Below are 17827 nucleotides of genomic sequence, written 5' to 3'. Positions count from 1 at the left end.
CCATTCCCATTAGAGGAAGCCATGATGCAATTACAAAGCCTCTGTGCGGCCAGGACAGTAGAAACCCCCCACAAGTGACCCCATTCTGGAAACTACACCCCATAAGGAATCTAAGAAGGGGGGCAGCGGGGATATGGCCCCCTGGTGACGGCCACATTTGGGACGTGAAAATGAAAAAAATTGTATTTTTTATTTTCTCGGCACATGTTCTACGTAAGTGCCCGTCACCAGTGGGGTCCATATGCTCACTGCACCCCTTGTTAGATTCCTTATGGGGTGTAGTTTCCAGAATAGGGTCACTTGTCGGGGGTTTCTACTGTCCTGGCAGCACAGGAGCTTTGTAATTGCGACATGGCCTCCATCCTCCATTCCAGCCTCTAAATGGCGCTCTGTCCCTTTGGTGACTTGCCCTGTGCCCATATGGCACATTATGCCCACATGTGGGGTATTTTCGTACTCAGGGGACACTACCCTACACGTTTTGTGTTCATTTTCTTTTTTAACCCCTTGTGGAAATGGAAAAAAATCAAGGCTAGACCAACATTTAGTGTAATTTTTGTAAAATTTTTACTCTAAATTATTAATCTTGTCATGTTTTTTCATTTTCACAAGGGGTTAAAAGATAAAAAAAAACATTTAATGTGTAGAGCAATTTCCCCTGACTACGGAAATACCCCACATGTGGACATAAAGCGCCATGCGGGTGCAGGGTGAGCCTCCGAAGGGAAGAAGCGCCATTTGGTTTTTGAAGGCTGGATTTGGATGGAATGGATTTCGAGGGGCCATGTTGCATTCAAAAGGCCCCTGTGTTGCCAAGACAGTTGAAACCCCCCACAAGTGACCCCATTATGGAAACTGCACCCCTCAAGGAATGTAACAAGGGGTGTAGTGAGCATATGGACCCCACTGGTGACGGACACAAATGTGGAACAATGTGGCGTGAAAATGAAATATTACATTTTTTACACTATAATGTTGGTTTAGCTTTGAATATATCATTTTCACAAGGGGTTAAAAGAGGAGAAAAAAAACAAAATGTGTAGCGCAATTTCCCCCGAGTCCGTAAATACCCCACATGTGGACATAAAGCGCCATGTGGGCGCAGGGCAAGCCTCCGAAGGGAAGGAGCGCCATTTGGATTTTGGAGGTTGGATTTGGCTAGAATGGATGATGAACGCCATGTCGCATTTACAGAGCCCTCGTGCTGCCAGGACAGTGGAAACCCCCCACAAGTGACCCCATTCTGGAAACTGCACCCCTCAAGGAATCTAACAAGGGGTGCAGTGAGGATATGAACCCCTTGATGACGGGCACATTTGTGCCATGAAAGTGAAAAAATGAAATTTTTCCCTTTCACGTCACATTGTTCCACATTTGTGCCCGTCACCAGTGGGGTCCATATGCTCACTGCACCCCTTGTTAGATTCCTTGAGGGGTGTAGTTTCCAGAATGGAATCACTTGTGGGGGGTTTCCAGTGTCTTGGCAGCACTAGGGCTCTGTAAATGCGACATGGCCCTTGAAATCCTTTTCAGTGAAATTCAGCTTCCAAAAGCCAATTGGCGCTCCTTCCCTTTGGAGGCTCGTCCTGCGCCCCCTTGGCACTTTATCGCCACATGTGGGGTATTTCTGTACTCGGGAGAAACTGCGCTACACATTTTTTGTCTTTTTTTGCCTCTTATCCCTTTAAGAAAATGAAAAATTGAAGGCTAGAACAACGTTTTAGTGTAAAAAAATAAATTTTTCTTTTTTCACGCCATATTGTTCGGAAAATCTGTGAAGCACCTGTGGGGTCCAGATGCTCACCGCACCCCTTGTTACATTCCTTGAGGGGTGTAGTTTTCTAAATGGTGTCCCTTTAGGGGTGTTTTTTAGGTTTTGACACCCCAGAGCCTCTGCCAACCTGAAGTGGTACAGTCAAAAATGACCAAATATAACGGAGGCGTTGAAATTCACTAGGCGCTCCCTTATATCTGAGGCTTGTGGTTGCGTCAAATAGCGCAATAGGGTCACATATGGGGTATTTCTATAAACTGCAGAAACGGGGCAATAATTATTGGGGTGCATTTCTCTGGTAATAGGTTTATAATTATGAAAAATATTGGATTACAATAAAATCTCTGCACAGAAAATTAAAATTTTCAAATTCCTTACACACTTCGCTTTTATTTCTGTGACTCCCCTAAAGGGTTAAAACACTTTCTGGATGTGCTTTTGCAGAGTTTGGGGGGTGCAGTTTCTGAAATGGGGTGCTTTGTGGGGCTAATATACAGGCCCCTCAAATACACTTTAAACCTGAACAGGTCCCTAAAAATATCTGATTTTGAAATTTTACTGAAAATTTGGAAATTTGCTGCTGTTTTAAGCTTCCTATCGTCTAAAAAAAAATGAAAGATAGTTTAATAAATGCCGCCAACATAAAGTAGACATGTTGCTAATGCTATTTAATATATAATTTATGTGGTATAACCACTTTCTGTATACGCAAAAAAGTTTCAAAGTTGGAAAAAATGCATTTTTTCACATTTTTTCACATTATTTGGTTTTTTTTCATAAAGATTTGTTATGAGTATCGACTCCAATTTACCAGAAATGTAAAGTACAATATGTCACGAGAAAACAATCTCAGAATCAGCCGGATAGGTAAAAGCATCCCGAAGTTATTAATGACTAAAGTGACACTGGTCATATTCATAAAATTTGTCTCTGTCATTAAGGCCATTTCAGGCTCTGTCCTTAAGGGGTTAAGGAGAGGCTTCAGTAGAGCCCGCTGGCGAAGGGTGCGAGAGGAGAGATCTGGATAGAGCTGTATCTTAGCGCTTGCATAGTCAATATCTCCCACTTGTCTGGCTTTGTAAAGGATGTCATCTTTAAGCCTAAAATAATGAATGCGACATATGACGTCTCTTGCAATAGTAGGATCTCTGCTTTTGGGACGTAAAGCCCTATGCACTCTGTCCATTTCAATATGAGCGTCATCTGGTTTATTGAGAAGCCTGTTGAAGATACACATTAAAGCTGTATATAGATCCTGGGGGCACACGGATTCGGGAAGGCCCCTCACTCGTACATTGTTGCGACGATTTCTGTTCTCTAAATTGTCTAACTGATTTAATATGGATCTGTTAGTTACTTCTTCTTTTTTAGCTGTCTCCTGAAGCCCACGGATTGCAGCAGTCGTAGTAGACTTAAATAGATCCATGTCTGACATCTTACTTTGGAGGGCAGAAACATCGTTTTTCACAACTTTGAGGTCTGAACGCCAGGCGGCTTTCAGGTCAGCAGCAAGAGCCAGCATATCAGATTTGGAGGGCAGCAGTGCCAGAAGAGCTTGCAATTCAGGGTGATGCGTAAGGGTGGACGCAGCCACCTCAGGTGGAGGGAGATCTCTCACTGTAGGAGGTTGGGAGGAACTCACCGAGGGGGAAAATCTTTATCAAAGTCACCAGATTCAGGGTCCCCTAGTGGAGAAGAGGTGTCCAGAGAGTCATCCGAGGAATCCTCATTAGAGGAGTAGACAACAGTGGGTATAATTTTAACTGGTGTTTTCAGTAGCTTCTTCTTGGCAGGGGGAGGGCCCTGTCTCCAATCCCCCTGCAGGTGTTGTGGTGTGGGAGAAGCTGGCATTATGGACCCTCCTGGGGTTATCTGAGAGGGCAGAAATATGGATGGGATTCCCGGAGTAGGTGAGGGGGGTTTGTCAGTGCCCTGTGTGGGAAGGAGAGCAACAGCAAGCGGGTCCTGTGCAGGGGACTGCGGCGCCGCGCCGGACTTCTCACCTGCAGTGTTCTGAAGATTGCAGCTAGTGAGCTCTACCACGTCAGGCTGGTGAGTAGTGGGGATGGGGCTCGGGGTTGCGGTAGTCTGCTGGTGCTGTAGCGCCACAGTGAGAGCCTGCTGTGCCGTCGGGTGCTGGGACTGCTGCGTGGCCGCCGCCATCTTGGATTCCGGAGGCAGCGAAGGTCCTCTGTGCTGCGCCCGGTCCGGTGGCCGAAAGAAAGCGGTGATCGGCTGGGTAGACAGGGGACACGATCCCGGATCTCTTGGCTGTTTAGTCTTCTTTTTATTCCCCATAGGTGTGCGAGTCCTCCCCAGAGAGAGCTAGGCCTCCGTCGGAGCTCTTCTCACATGCGTCCTCCCGCCAGCGTCGCAGGTCACGCCCCCCTCCCCTCCTCTTTTAACCGCCTTGTTATTGCTTTCAACATTGATTATGGTCTGTGCCCTTCCTCCTTGTTTCTATATCCCCTTTAAGAAATTCTTATAAAAATTTTTTGAATCGAACAAAAAAAAAAAAATCCATGAATTTGTCAAAAGTCCCACTGTACTGCCTGGTTTTCAGCAGCAATAATTTCTCTATGGTTGCAGATGGCTTCTTCCAGTCTATAGAATGACTAGTTTATAGACCTGTAGTTACAGCTGCAGAGAAGGACAGGTAAGTATACATTACTGACATGACCACCGTAACCCCAGCAGCATAGCTAATTAGGTGTTTCTCGTGGACCACCCCTTTAAGACCCCTTTACACAAGCCAATCACTGGCGAGGAGCGCTGCCCGGAATCAATCATTCTTTGGACGATATAAGAGTGTCAGTGATCGGCCGAGGAGTGGGAAAACACCCACTCATCAGCTGATCGCATCTTTTGTGCCACGCTGATGGTGTGTTTACATGGAGAGATTGATAGATTTTTAAAGGGGTTATCCAGTGCTACAACAATATGGCCATTTTCCCCTTACTGTTGTCTCCAGATTGGGTGGGGTTTTGAAACTCTGTTCCATTGAAGTAAATGGAGCTTAATTGCAAACTGCACCTGAACTGGAGACAACAATAGGGGGAAAAGTGGCCATGTTTTTGAAGCGCTGGATAACCCCTTTAAAGCCAAAGTCAGGAACAGACTATAAACAGAAGAGGTCCAAGAGAAAAGACTGAGATTTCTCTTTTCTTCAAATCCATTCCTGGCTTTAGCTTCAAAAATCTGTTAGATAAATCGTTCTGTGAAAACGCACCATAACATATATGACTATCGGCACACTATCGGCACACATCTCCTTGTGTAGACAGGGGATTTGCGGAAGACAATAATATATTTAAATGGCTGCTGCAACGCAATTAAAGGAGTTATCCAGCGCTACAAAAACATGGCCACTTTTCACCCTCTCTTGTCTCCAGATTGGGTGGGGTTTCAAACTCTGTTCCATTGAAGCAAATGGAGCTTTAGGGGCCTATTCCACGGAGCGATAATCGTCCTGATTCGGCAGATTATCGATCAGTGGAATAGAGAGAACGATCAGCCGATGATCGTTGTCATCGGCTGATCGTTCATTTAGGTTCCTAAAATCTGTCACCACCCGCCCATCGCTACGTGGAATAGGGGGCGCATCGGGCGACTGACGATCTCACAAGCACCATACATTATCTGTCCAGGCGCAGGTCTTCTCCCGGTCCCGCGCCACAGCAGCTTCGGAGCAACCTGTCTGAACTGACAGACCGCTCAGCCAATCACTGACCGGTACCACCGCGACCAGTGATTGGCTAAGCGGTCTGACAGCTCAGTCAGGCCGCACCGAAGCTGCTGCGGCGCGGGATCCGGAGAAGACTTGCGCCTGGACAGGTAATGTATGAAGCAAGGGCTGCAAGGACATCGGTAACGATGTCCCTGCAGCCCCCACTAAACGATTGTCGGGCTGTAGAAACAAGAGAGGGGGAAAAGTGGCCATGTTTTTGTAGCGCTGGACAACCCCTTTAAGCATGCCTTCTAAAGGCACTTCTGAACACCCTGATCAGCACTAGTTTTTATCCTTGCACAGCCCCATATCGGGCTGTGTAAAATAAACCTATGTGCACACTGAGAAATAGGTGAGGAATTTTGAGCGGAATCTGCTCTGTTTGAAATTCCTTCCGCAAAATATGAAGAGAGCAATGTCCCATTGAGTTCAATGGGATATCTGCTCTGTTGTTCACACAGCAGGAATTTCTGCCACAAATCCACTTTCTGCCCGAAGAATTGACATGACAATTCTTTGGGAGGATTCCGCTAGAGGAACCCTATAGAAGTTAATAAGGCTTGAATTCAGGGTGCACATAATGTTAGAATTAAACAGGTGGAATTCCACAAGGCGACCTCCTCCATGGACTCCGTTTGGAATCCTTCCCGCCTTAGTGGGCCTCACGCACATCCTGTGACATCCTTAGGCTTCCTTCAGACATTTTTGCATCAATATTTTGGCCTATTAAAAAAAAAAAAAAAAAAAAAAAACCTTCCTTAGGCTCCATATATCCAGATTTCTTATCAGGATATCCGGATTAATTTCCAGACCCACAGGGTTCTATTAGGCACAAACACCCATCAGGATGTCCTTTCTGGAAAATAGGTCTGGAAATTATAGAACCTGTCCTATTTTCATCTGGAATCCCAGCACAAATGCCCCCATAGAAGTCTATGAGAGCAACTGTAATTACAGACAATATTTTTTAACCCCTGAATGTACTCCTGATTGTTTCCTGACCATAAATACTGACTACTGTCAGGAAATACTGATGCTTTCCTAAAGCCTCCTGATCAGTATTTGCTGACATGGATTCATATATGCCTTTCATCATCTATGCTTTTCCTCAAGTCGTGTCATTCTTTGATCATGTTAATTGAAAAGTGTTCCTATTTTCAGACTGCAATTTCTCCCCCCCCCATTTTTTGTACATTGTTATGGGGGCTGCCATCTTGTTTGAGCAGTTTTTAACAGCATTTAGTGACAAGCTACAGTTAGGGCCGATTATCGTTTAGATTATCGTTAAGTCATTCGAATCTAAACGATAATCATTCGATTGAATAGCAGTTAACGATTAATGACCGAATGAGAAATCGTTGATCGCTTAATAAGACCTGGACCTATTTTTATCGTTGCTCGTTCGCATTGAATAAAACCTCGTTTGGTCGTTCGCAGTAGTGACGAACGCAATAGCGACGACAAGACGCTGCAAGAACGTACATAAGTAACGATTATTGTTCCATGTAAATGGGTGAACGATTTCAGGTCTTTCGCAATGGCGTCGTTTGAGATAGTTTATCGTTAACGATTATGCGAACGATAATCATCCGGTGGAATAGGACCCTTAGACTCATGGACATAGACAATAGACAGTCTGTCCCCTTGAGATCAATGTGAAACATTACTGAGTGTACTCTGTGACCTTTGAAGAGGTCATTGCACAAGGAGCTGCTATCTATATACTGGTGTCACCTGTAGCTGTAATGCTGTACAGATCACTTTGAAGGTAAAATGGCATGAACTGTGCACATTGAACTCAATGTAATCCAACAGGAAATGCATTATAGACATAAAGAAGGTTTACTATTAAGTGTGGTACCAGCATTTTACAGATCAAAATATAGAAGGAAAAGAAAAGCGCAAAAAAAAAAAAACAAAAAAAACAATTACATGTACCATTAAAAAGAATGCACATTTTCTAGAGACATTTTTCAGTAAGTTAAATGCCACAGAATAAGGCTGTGTGAAGGAAGCCTAAAGCAAATGTTGTAAAGTATGGAAGGAGAATGGTCTTGCATTCTAAAGCGGCGTCTTTGTCAGCTGGAGTCCGGTGCAATGTGCTGTTTCATTGTGACCTTCACTTCCTGGAGGACGGCGGCTGCTCACAATGCATAGCACTACTTTGACAGCAGCGCACGTGTTCCAGAATCTCATATATAGGTCAGGCTGAAATAAAACCATCAAAAGCAAGATTCTACCAGATATGTCATATGCTTCATCTCCAACATGCCAGCACTCATTACTAAGCAATGGTATTTTTATGGCTTCTTGGCATGCGATTGTACCAGCTGATACCAAAACTCGACAAACAACCTATAAAAACCAATTTTACATCAGAAAGTGTGTCTCTGGGTGTGAGAGCAGGGCACAACTGCACAAAATGTCATCCCTAAATAAAGAAAAAAGGCTGTCTGCATGTGGGAAATGTGTGATTCTCAGCTACAGAGCTATCCCAGGGCAGCCCTGCAGTACCCCATGCTGCTGCTACTAACAGTACAGTATGAGCAGGGCTCTCAGCTACAGAGCTATCCCAGGGCAGCCCTGCAGTACCCCATGCTGCTGCTACTAACAGTACAGTATGAGCAGGGCACTCAGCTACAGAGCTATCCCAGGGCAGCCCTGCAGTACCCCATGCTGCTGTCACTAACAGTACAGTATGAGCAGGGCTCTCAGCTACAGAGCTATCCCAGAGCAGCCCTGCAGTACCCCATGCTGCTGCTGCTAACAGTACAGTATGAGCAGGGCTCTCAGCTACAGAGCTATCCCAGGGCAGCCTTGCAGTACCCCATGCTGCTGCTGCTGCTAACAGTACAGTATGAGCAGGGCTCTCAGCTACAAAGCTATCCCAGGGCAGCGCTGCAGTACCCCATGCTGCTGCTACTAACAGTACAGTATGAGCAGGGCTCTCAGCTACAGAGCTATCCCAGGGCAGCGCTGCAGTACCCCATGCTGCTGCTACTAACAGTACAGTATGAGCAGGGCTCTCAGCTACAGAGCTATCCCAGGGCAGCCCTGCAGTACCCCATGCTGCTGCTGCTAACAGTACAGTATGAGCAGGGCTCTCAGCTACAGAGCTATCCCAGGGCAGCCTTGCAGTACCCCATGCTGCTGCTGCTAACAGTACAGTATGAGCAGGGCTCTCAGCTACAGAGCTATCCCAGAGCAGCCCTGCAGTACCCCATGCTGCTGTCACTAACAGTACAGTATGAGCAGGGCTCTCAGCTACAGAGCTATCCCAGAGCAGCCCTGCAATACCCCATGCTGCTGCTGCTACTAATAGTACAGCGTAAGTACATACAGGGCTCGCAGCTAATGCACCAGCACTGCAGCCTCTTCAGACAACTGATCATTATAGGTGCTGGGAGCCAGCTGATCAAATATTGATGTCGAAACCTGAGGATGGGTCATTCATTTTTAAAGCTGGATAACCCTTTTAAACTGGCTACCTGGCTTAAATTTGCAGCTTCCTAATATACAGTTGTCTCCTTTATTATTAAAATGAAACTGCAGTATAACAGCAGCTCCTGTGCTTGGCTGACAATTTTATAGGGCATCAGTCTTAAAGGGCATGTGTCCGATACTAAAACTTATTTTCTGATTATAATCTGTTTCTATTTTCTGACTTTAATTTTTATTTTATTTAACTTTTTGTACATTGTTATTGGGGCTGCCACATTGCCTGGGTTATTCTTAACTGCATTTAGTGGCATGCTTTACACCAAGACTCATGGACATAGATGGCAATAGACACGCCCTGTCTCCTTGAGATGAATGTAAACCATTGTTGAATGTGCTCTGTGACCTTTGAAGAGGTCATTCCAGGGGAAGCTGCTATAGTCTTCTCTATATACTGGTGTCCAGTGTCACTGTAAGGCTACGTAAGGTCCTCGCTGCATATTTGCAGCGATACTCGCTGCGGATCCCGGCCCTATTCTTTCAATGTTAGACAAAATCGCAGCAGGGATATACATCCCTGCCGCGAGTTTGTTCCCAGCCCGCCCGAGCATATACTATACCTGATCCCAGCTCCGGTTGCCGGAGTCTTCAGCAAGTCGGAGCCGGGATCAGGTAAAGTATATGCTTGCTCCAGTGCCCGTCCGCAGCCCCGGCCGTCTGATTACATACACCCCCCCCCGCAGCCCCGGCCGTCTGATTACATACCCCCCCCCGCAGCCCCGGCCGTCTGATTACATACCCCCCCCCGGCAGCCCCGGCCGTCTGATTACATACCCCCCCCCCCCCCCCCGCAGCCCCGGCTGTCTGATCACCCCCCCCCCCCCGATCGTCTGATCACCCCCTCCCCCGGGCTGCAGGGGGGTGATCAGGTGGCCGGGGCTGCAGGGGGGTGATCAGGCGGCCGGGGCTGCGGGGGGGTGATCAGGCGGCCGGGGCTGCGGGGGGGGGTGATCAGGCGGCCGGGGCTGCGGGGCAGGGGGGGGGGGGGGGGAATTGTGCTCAGGGGGCCGGGGCTGCGGGGGGGGGGGGGGGGGGTGATCAGGCGGCCGGGGCTGCGGGGGGTGATCAGGCGGCCGGGGCTGCGGGGGGCACTGGAGCAAGCACATACTTTACCTGATCCCGTCTCCGGCTTGCTGAAGACTCGGGGAACCGCCGAAGCAAGCCGGAGCCGGGATCAGGTAAAGTATATGCTCCGGTTGCCGGGGGGTTAACGGGGCGGGCTGGGGACAAACTCACAGCAGGGATGTACATCCTTGCTGCGATTTTGTCTAACATTGAAAGAATAAGGCCGGGATCCACAGCGAGAGGACTCGCTGCGGATCCGGCAAGTGTGTTTGTCCCCTTAAGGTGCCCATACACTTTAGCCTCCAGACTCTCAACCGACAGATTATGCTGGTGGAAAGAAGGGTCTGCTCTGGACAATTCCTGTCATTGACAGAGGTGGCAACAGAGGGCACAGTATCAGACTGGAAAGAATACACCACTTTCTGCAGGACATACAGCAGCTTATAAGTATGGGAAGACTTGAGTTTTTAATAGAATTAAATTACAAATCTATATAACTTTCTGGCACCATTTGCTGAACTACCCCTTTAAATGACAGTACACCCCAAAGGCTTCTATAACAATCAGACTTGTACAAGTTTAGCAGTGCATGTACCAGGTGCCCAAGGTATTTTTCCCTCCCCAAAATATGGCAAAGTAAGAACAAAAAACCCCCCACAGGATTCTATATACTTCAAAAACGTGATCCACCTAGATTTTATTCTTAAACAGGTTAGAAAATTGGAGCCAGTCTGGGGTGTGTCTTGTTGTATTCCACTTTAAGGGTATGTTCACACTGAGCAAATGGGGCGGAATTCTGCGGCAGAACTTTCCACTGTGGAATCCTGTGGAAAGTGTCAGACGGCATCTCTATGGGAGGGCTCAAGTGCCTCAGTTCTCCTCTTCTCCAACTGACCTGTCAATTCTTTAAGCGGAGAGCAGATGCCGTCTGACACTCAAGCAGACAGGATTCCGTGTTGGTAAGTTCCACTGCAGAATTCCGCCTCATTTGCTCAGTGTGAACATACCCTTATGGTATATATGTGCAACATGAGTCCGAACATACAGTCTGAGTATACATTGTTGCACCATGTCTTCCCCACCCTAGCATGCTCCTGAACTACCTACAGAAGTAATCCAATTATTATTCCCCCACAGTAAATGGAGCAGGGCATAGAGATGCAGCAGACGCTGCTCTGGTCCAGCATGAGATCACATGACTGCACCCCTGACAGTCCTCTGTGCATCTGAGGGGGACAGAAGTCTCTGTGTATTGTGTATGAGTGCTTCTCCCATAGAAGACTTCTGAGCAGTCCACATGCACCTGCACAGTGTAGAATAAATGTGGGCTAGTGGAGGGCTTCTATAAGGTAACCTCCCATGGAGCTGACTTATTGTAGAACCCTTTAAGACTCCTCCACTCATCTGAATGGCGCTCACAGAAATCCAGGCACTTGTCACTAAAACAAGGTCACATTGGTGACTGGAGCTGCAGGAATATCTGTGCACATTATAGTGACCATACTCATAGGGAAACAATGGAGGCACCATGACAACTCTCCCTGGCCCCCCATCCTGGTGACTGGAGGTGCAGGAATATCTGTGCACATTATAGTGACCACGCTTATAGGGAAACAATGGAGGCACCATGACAACTCTCCCTGGCCCCCCACCCTGGTGACTGGAGGTGCAGGAATATCTGTGCACATTATAGTGACCATACTCATAGGGAAACAATGGAGGCACCATGACAACTCTCCCTGGCCCCCCACCCTGGTGACTGGAGGTGCAGGAATATCTGTGCACATTATAGTGACCATACTCATAGGGAAACAATGGAGGCACCATGACAACTCTCCCTGGCCCCCCATCCTGGTGACTGGAGCTGCAGGAATATCTGTGCACATTATAGTGACCACTCTTATAGGGAAACAATGGAGGCACCATGACAACTCTCCCTGGCCCCCCATCCTGGTGACTGGGAGGAATGGTGAGATGCTGGTGCTGTGGGGGAGGCCCTAGGAGGACATGTTGGGGATGACAATAGTCACGTAAGCCGCGGCATTGCTGGGTGCAGTAGTCCGCCACATGCAGAGCTCACCTGGCCGGCCCTCAGCGCCAGCTGCACCGCGGTGTCCATACACTCCTTCCAGGGATCCCCGGCCCCGGTGTGCGGCCCCTCCAGGCACTCCCGCTCCCCCGGTGTCGGCGTACACCGAGCCCCGTCTCCGTGCTGCCTGCTTCCGGCTCCTTCACACGGCTTCATGGCTCCTTGTGTCCCGGTGGCCGCTCTGCACACTGCTCTGTACTGCAGCGCTGTATGGCCGGCGGACTGTGCGCATCCAGCGGTGCTGTGTGCCCGGAGGAGCGGCGAGCATGGGGCTGAGGCTCAGCGTTATCCCTTATTATAAGACTCTCCTCCCCCTCCTAGATGCCTGCACTCCTCCTCATCAGCGGCAGCAGCAGCAGCAGCGCCCCCTCCTCCCCGCCTGTGTCATTACTGCTGCTGCTGCCGCCGCCGCCGGCCCCTGCACCGCTCTCCATGCACCACACTACAGCGGCGCCCCCTAGTGTCGCTTCCCCCAGGGTCACGGACTGGTCATCTGAGGGCAGGTCACTCGTACACACGGACAGCACTTATCCACAGCCAGCAGCCAATCACACTCCTGCTTCATGTGTATGTCTGCAGAGTAGAAAGTGAAAGGAGAGATCTGATTGGTGCTCTGGAGAACTGCCTTATCTGATTGTTTTTCACTACAGATTTGATACCTGGGCCATGAGTGATACTCATACACATAGGGGGAACTGAGTAAAACTGCCTGCACCCTGATTTATACAAGTTTAGTGCAAAAATACACCACAAGTGCTTTTCGCCCTTAATTTTCTGAGCACGCAGCCACACTGTCTTCTGTGCCACAGAGGGTAGTTTACACCTGCCAAAAATGGGGGCTTATCATGTAAAATTCATTGCAAAGTCATATCAGACACAAGATTTGATATTTTATTATGCAAAAACAGCTGTTTTTCATGGTAAACCACCTGCTCATTAGGATTTATTTGAAAAAAAAAAGAGAACAAAAAATTACATTACAAGGTAAAAATCATAACGCACGATTAAAAAAACATCACATTTCATAGTGATTAAACACACATGCAGTGAAGTTCACCTTATTTTCAATACAAAGGAGCATATGTATCATTCTTTTTGCTCCATTATTTTGGTGAACAAGGCATTTTTCCCTCACGGTATACATTTTTAGCAATTTGTGCTATTTTTTATCAGTTTACGATGTCTACGCCTTTTTTATTTTTTTGCTTGGAGGGGGCGTGGTTTATATTCAGTACTTTTTAAAACCAGATTTATCATGTGCGAATTTTGAGTTTTTGTGCAAATAATTGCACGGCAGTACTCCAGTAGTTTTTTTTAGCCAAGCTGTTAGCAAAAAAAAAAAAACCCTGAAAGTATTGCACAAGATTTATCAAGAACCACGCTCCTAATGATGAATTTTGCGCATGGATTGCAGATTGTTACACAGCAGGTGAAAGGTGCGAAAGCAGAAATATTATTGTGCAGATGATAAATGTCTCTGAAAATGCACATAAAATTTATCTTGCGCAAAAGCCATGCCACATGCTCAAAAATTCACATTCCAAAGACTGGTCAGTTTATTTGATCCTCCATAGGGCCAGAGATCCCTGGTTTGGTTACTAATTGTACACCATAACCAGGAGAAGACAATAGAGCTCTGATGGAAATAACCAACTGGAGAGTATATTGGGCTGGCACCACGGCGGAAATCCAACTAGGAGCTTTAGGAGGTAGGATGTGTATCATTCTCAGACAGTTCAGCAGACAGATTAGGTATGCTACAGAGGTGCATCGTCAAAGCAGGTAAATAGATATGTATACGAACAGAGAAAGTACTATGCACTCACCTTGTTAGCTGAAACAAATTATCACAATTTATTGTAGGCGAAAGTTCACATGAACATGGGGAGGGAGTTGTGGACGCACCTGCACTTATCTCCCTCCTCATGTTCATGTAAACTTTCACCTACAATTGTGATCATTTGTTTCAGCTGACAAGGTGAGTGCACAGTACTTTCTCTGTTCGTATGCTCTGATGGAAAGGTTTGTACCTCTTTTTCGTTTTGAATCTACTCATGGTTTTGCCCTTCAAAATATTGATTAAAGCGACTCTATACCAGCACCTTGCCACCCCCGAACTGCCGACACCGCCTTGTAGAGCTCCTCATGCCATGCCTAGATCAGTGGTCGGCCTGTCTCGCGATGCCGGTATTTAGAAGAAAAATTACCTTTCTCAATGTGGTGGGGTGGGGAAGGCAGGCACATTGTCTGCTGTGCCGTAGGCCCGGGGGCACTGATGCTCAAGGCACTGATGCTCAAGGCCACGCCTGTTTGACTGTCTGACCCGCATTTTTAAAAGTTGTCTTCTAAATACTGGCACAGTGCCGGTACAGAGTAGCACTTAGTAGGCACTTTCTGGGCCAGTTGTGAAGGGGTTAAAAAAAAGCAAATGTGAAGGTTGTCTATTCTCTATTTACATTTTTTTAGGGCCTCTGTGTTATGTATGATAAATAGAGATGAGCGGACCGCCAGACTTTTGGTCCGACGGCACTGGCGCTCTCTCCTCATGCCTGTGATCCCGCGAATATGCGGCCAGGATATTCCAGGGAATTCAACATCGATTCCCTTGAATATCCTGGCCGCATATTCCCGGGAGCGCAACTATGCGGCTGGGATCGCAGGCATGGCGATAGAGCAAACTGCTTTCGGACCAAAAGTCCAAACAGTTCACTCGATGGATCCAGCATTAAATTACTGTAAACTTGTGAACTTTATAAAGTTCACAAGTTTTATTGAATGCTGGATCCATCGCTTTCTTTCTTGTTTGCGTGCGGCTGGATGCAGATCTAGGCACACATAGGAGGTAGAGGTGAGCTGGCAAGGCTGCCGACTCAACCTGCACCCCCTCACCCCAACAAGTGCACTGATGTAGGACCATATAGCCTGCACTGCCTCAATAGCAACAGCCCATATGGCGCATTTATTTCTCCACCATTATATAGGAGCGCCGTCCATATAGTGGTAGATATCAGTCCTACACACAATACAAGCGATTACAGTGCAGTTACATTCAGTGACTCACAAGGGGGCGTTTTCTCTGTGTGAATCACGTCTTCTCTGAGTATATTACAGGAGGCATCCTCTCTGATTAGAGTTGCTCAATTTGCCCTTTCTTCTCTATCTGGTCTGGAGGACTTCTCTCAGCTATGGTTCCCCTCTACAGATACTGCAAGACAAACATTTTAGACTCCTTACTCTCACACCCTCCTCATCCCTTTACAAATGCCAAATCTGTGCCCTCATATAGTGAGTAGGCCCAACTCTGTGCCCCTATATCATCCCTTAAGCACCAATACAGTATTAGGCCCCTCTGTGCAGCTCACATACAGTAATAATATGCCAATCAATACAAATTCCCTTTAATATCATGCCACTCTGTGCAGGTCCCATGTAATATGAGGCCTTTCTGTGCAGCTTCCACATAGTATTAGGTCCCTCTGTACATCTATCTAAAAATACAGGAGTATATGGCTCCCACTGTGCATCCCCATATAGTAGATGGCCCCTTGTGTATTCCTCCCGTAGGAGATGACATTCTGTGCAGCCCTGCCTGTATAAATGGCAGCTGTCAGTAATAAATACAAAGTAGATGACTAGAACCAAGCAGAATTTGAAGGGGAAATCCAAAGATATTTACAGAAGCCTGAGCTGAAATTAGGGCTAGTAAAATACCCGACATTAACCCTATAAAAAAAAAAATAGTTTCATTGCAACTGGCTTCTTTTGAGTGGCTAGTGGAATATTTTGGTTCTTAGGTAGATCTAACCATAGATGATACAAATGAAAGTGTGTGAGCTCAGCTGACAATATATGTGTTGGTAGCTTCCCAGTGCACTTAGGCTGCTGTTACTTGAGCTATTAATGTTTGATTTTTCCAAATTAGCTGACAGGTACACTTCATTGTGTTTTGTCTATTGTAGTCATCTTAACATTCTCTAAAAGGTGGGCGTCAGGCAGTTTTCCATCAGCTGCCCCCTGAATGAAAGAATTTTGCTTAATTTTTTAAACTGGGAAAAGACCCTGGCAAATAACACATAACACATGCCTTCACTGAAACAATCAGCAGCCAAGACAGCACTATATGTAGAAAGGGGCAGCTGTTACTTGGGAAGATAAAACTGCTGCAGTATATAAAAAAAAAACATACGGTGACTAGAAATGTAACTGTTCCTAACCAAACCTATGTTCTATGTGGAGTGGAGACAGGCTGGCTCCAGGTTTTTGTGGGCCCTTGGGCAACAGAACTTGAGCGGGCCCCTCATCTATTTACTATGTACCCATTATCCGCACACTATGCACAATCACTTGAGATACCACTAACATACACAAACAAACACACATTATTGACACAGACTCCTGCTCCTGTCTCTTCTGATGTTCAGCACTCACTCTGCACTACAGTGAGCAGACTGAACATACCAGGCCCCTCTCCCTCTCTGGGCCCCTGAACTTTCCCAGGTAAGCCCTGTGCTGACGCTGGCCCTGAATCGAGATATGGCTGCCATTTAATTGCTTTAAAACTAAACCAAACTTTTATCAAAATAACAATTCTTTTGGCCATTACAAGCCTACAATTCCACAATGTTCTCATTTTATCAGGTTTGGGTGAAGATGACCTAACTCTTTAACTAGCTCTAAATTAAATTAAGATAGGTTCTCTTTTTAAAGCGACTCTGTACCCACATGTGACCCCCCCCCCCCCCCTTAAACCGCTTGTACCTTCGGATAGCAGCTTTTAATCCAAGATCTGTCCTGGGGTCCGTTCAGCCTGCAGTGTGTCCCCGCCCCTCCTCCCTGCCCTCCTCATGACAAGGAATGCCCTCAGGCAGAATTTTTCCTATTCCTCACCTGAACGCTGCACAGGAGCCCTAACGATCATGTGCAGCTCATGTGCAGTGTTCACGCAGGTGATGAAAAAGAGAAATAGTTCTTGGGGCGTTCCTAATGATGAAGAGGGTGGGGAGGAGGGATGGAGAGGTGTTGCAAACCTAGGGCATAGACACTCTAGGCCATTTCAATCTTACACAGGGCTGCAAGTTTAAAAGTTGTTTTTTTATGACAATAACTGCATCACCTGTCGAACGGACCCCAGGACAGATCTTGTAATAAAAGCAGCTATCCAAAGGTACAAGCGGTTTAAGGGGGGTTAGATTGTGGGTACAGAGTTGTTTTAGTAACATATAGTCATATTTTGGGGAACGCAATTACTGTAGGCAAGGGGGCACAAGTGCTGTCAAGGGGTATCAATACTTTGAGTAGGCACTATGGAGGTACGAGAATTATTGGGGCAATAAGGTGACATCTTTACTATGTTAGGGAAAAAATTATTCACAGAGACTTTACAGCTTAGATTAAAAAAAAAAAAAAAAACTTTAAATTTTTATTGACATAATAAAATCTCCAACCTTTTTTCAAATGTGTAAAAAGATCCAGTAATAAAGACAATCACAACCACCAGGTATTAATATCATATAGGTGTTCAAATAGTTCCAACAAGCATAAAGTTAACAGTCCAATCAAAACTGGTTGTATATCTACATGGCCTCCTATACTAGGAAAACACAATTGTGTATAGCCTATATACAACAACGTGGATCCCTGCAAAATCATATTGTATGCTTACCCATATTATTGG

General features: G+C 46.5%; 1 protein-coding gene across 2 annotated transcripts in view; it reads right to left on the bottom strand.

Annotated features, from left to right (window-relative positions):
• IMPA2 (inositol monophosphatase 2) overlaps positions 1–12670 on the bottom strand; it is a 52466-nt gene extending 39796 nt beyond the window's left edge. Inside the window, exon 1 of one of the 2 annotated variants that reach the window (XR_011361659.1) lies at positions 12145–12670. Coding sequence is in view for 1 of the 2 variants with exons in the window: in XM_069957795.1 (XP_069813896.1) it covers positions 12145–12309 (165 nt within the window). In the remaining variant the exon portion in view is untranslated. The remainder of the gene's footprint in view (positions 1–12144) is intronic. The other variant, XM_069957795.1, reaches the window with a different exon arrangement.
• Positions 12671–17827: the final 5157 nt, after the last annotated feature.

Source organism: Dendropsophus ebraccatus, chromosome 2, assembly GCF_027789765.1.
Source record: "Dendropsophus ebraccatus isolate aDenEbr1 chromosome 2, aDenEbr1.pat, whole genome shotgun sequence".
Taxonomy (NCBI): domain Eukaryota; kingdom Metazoa; phylum Chordata; class Amphibia; order Anura; family Hylidae; genus Dendropsophus; species Dendropsophus ebraccatus.
Note: the sequence above shows the minus strand (reverse complement) of the source record. Positions and strands in the feature narration are given on the sequence as shown.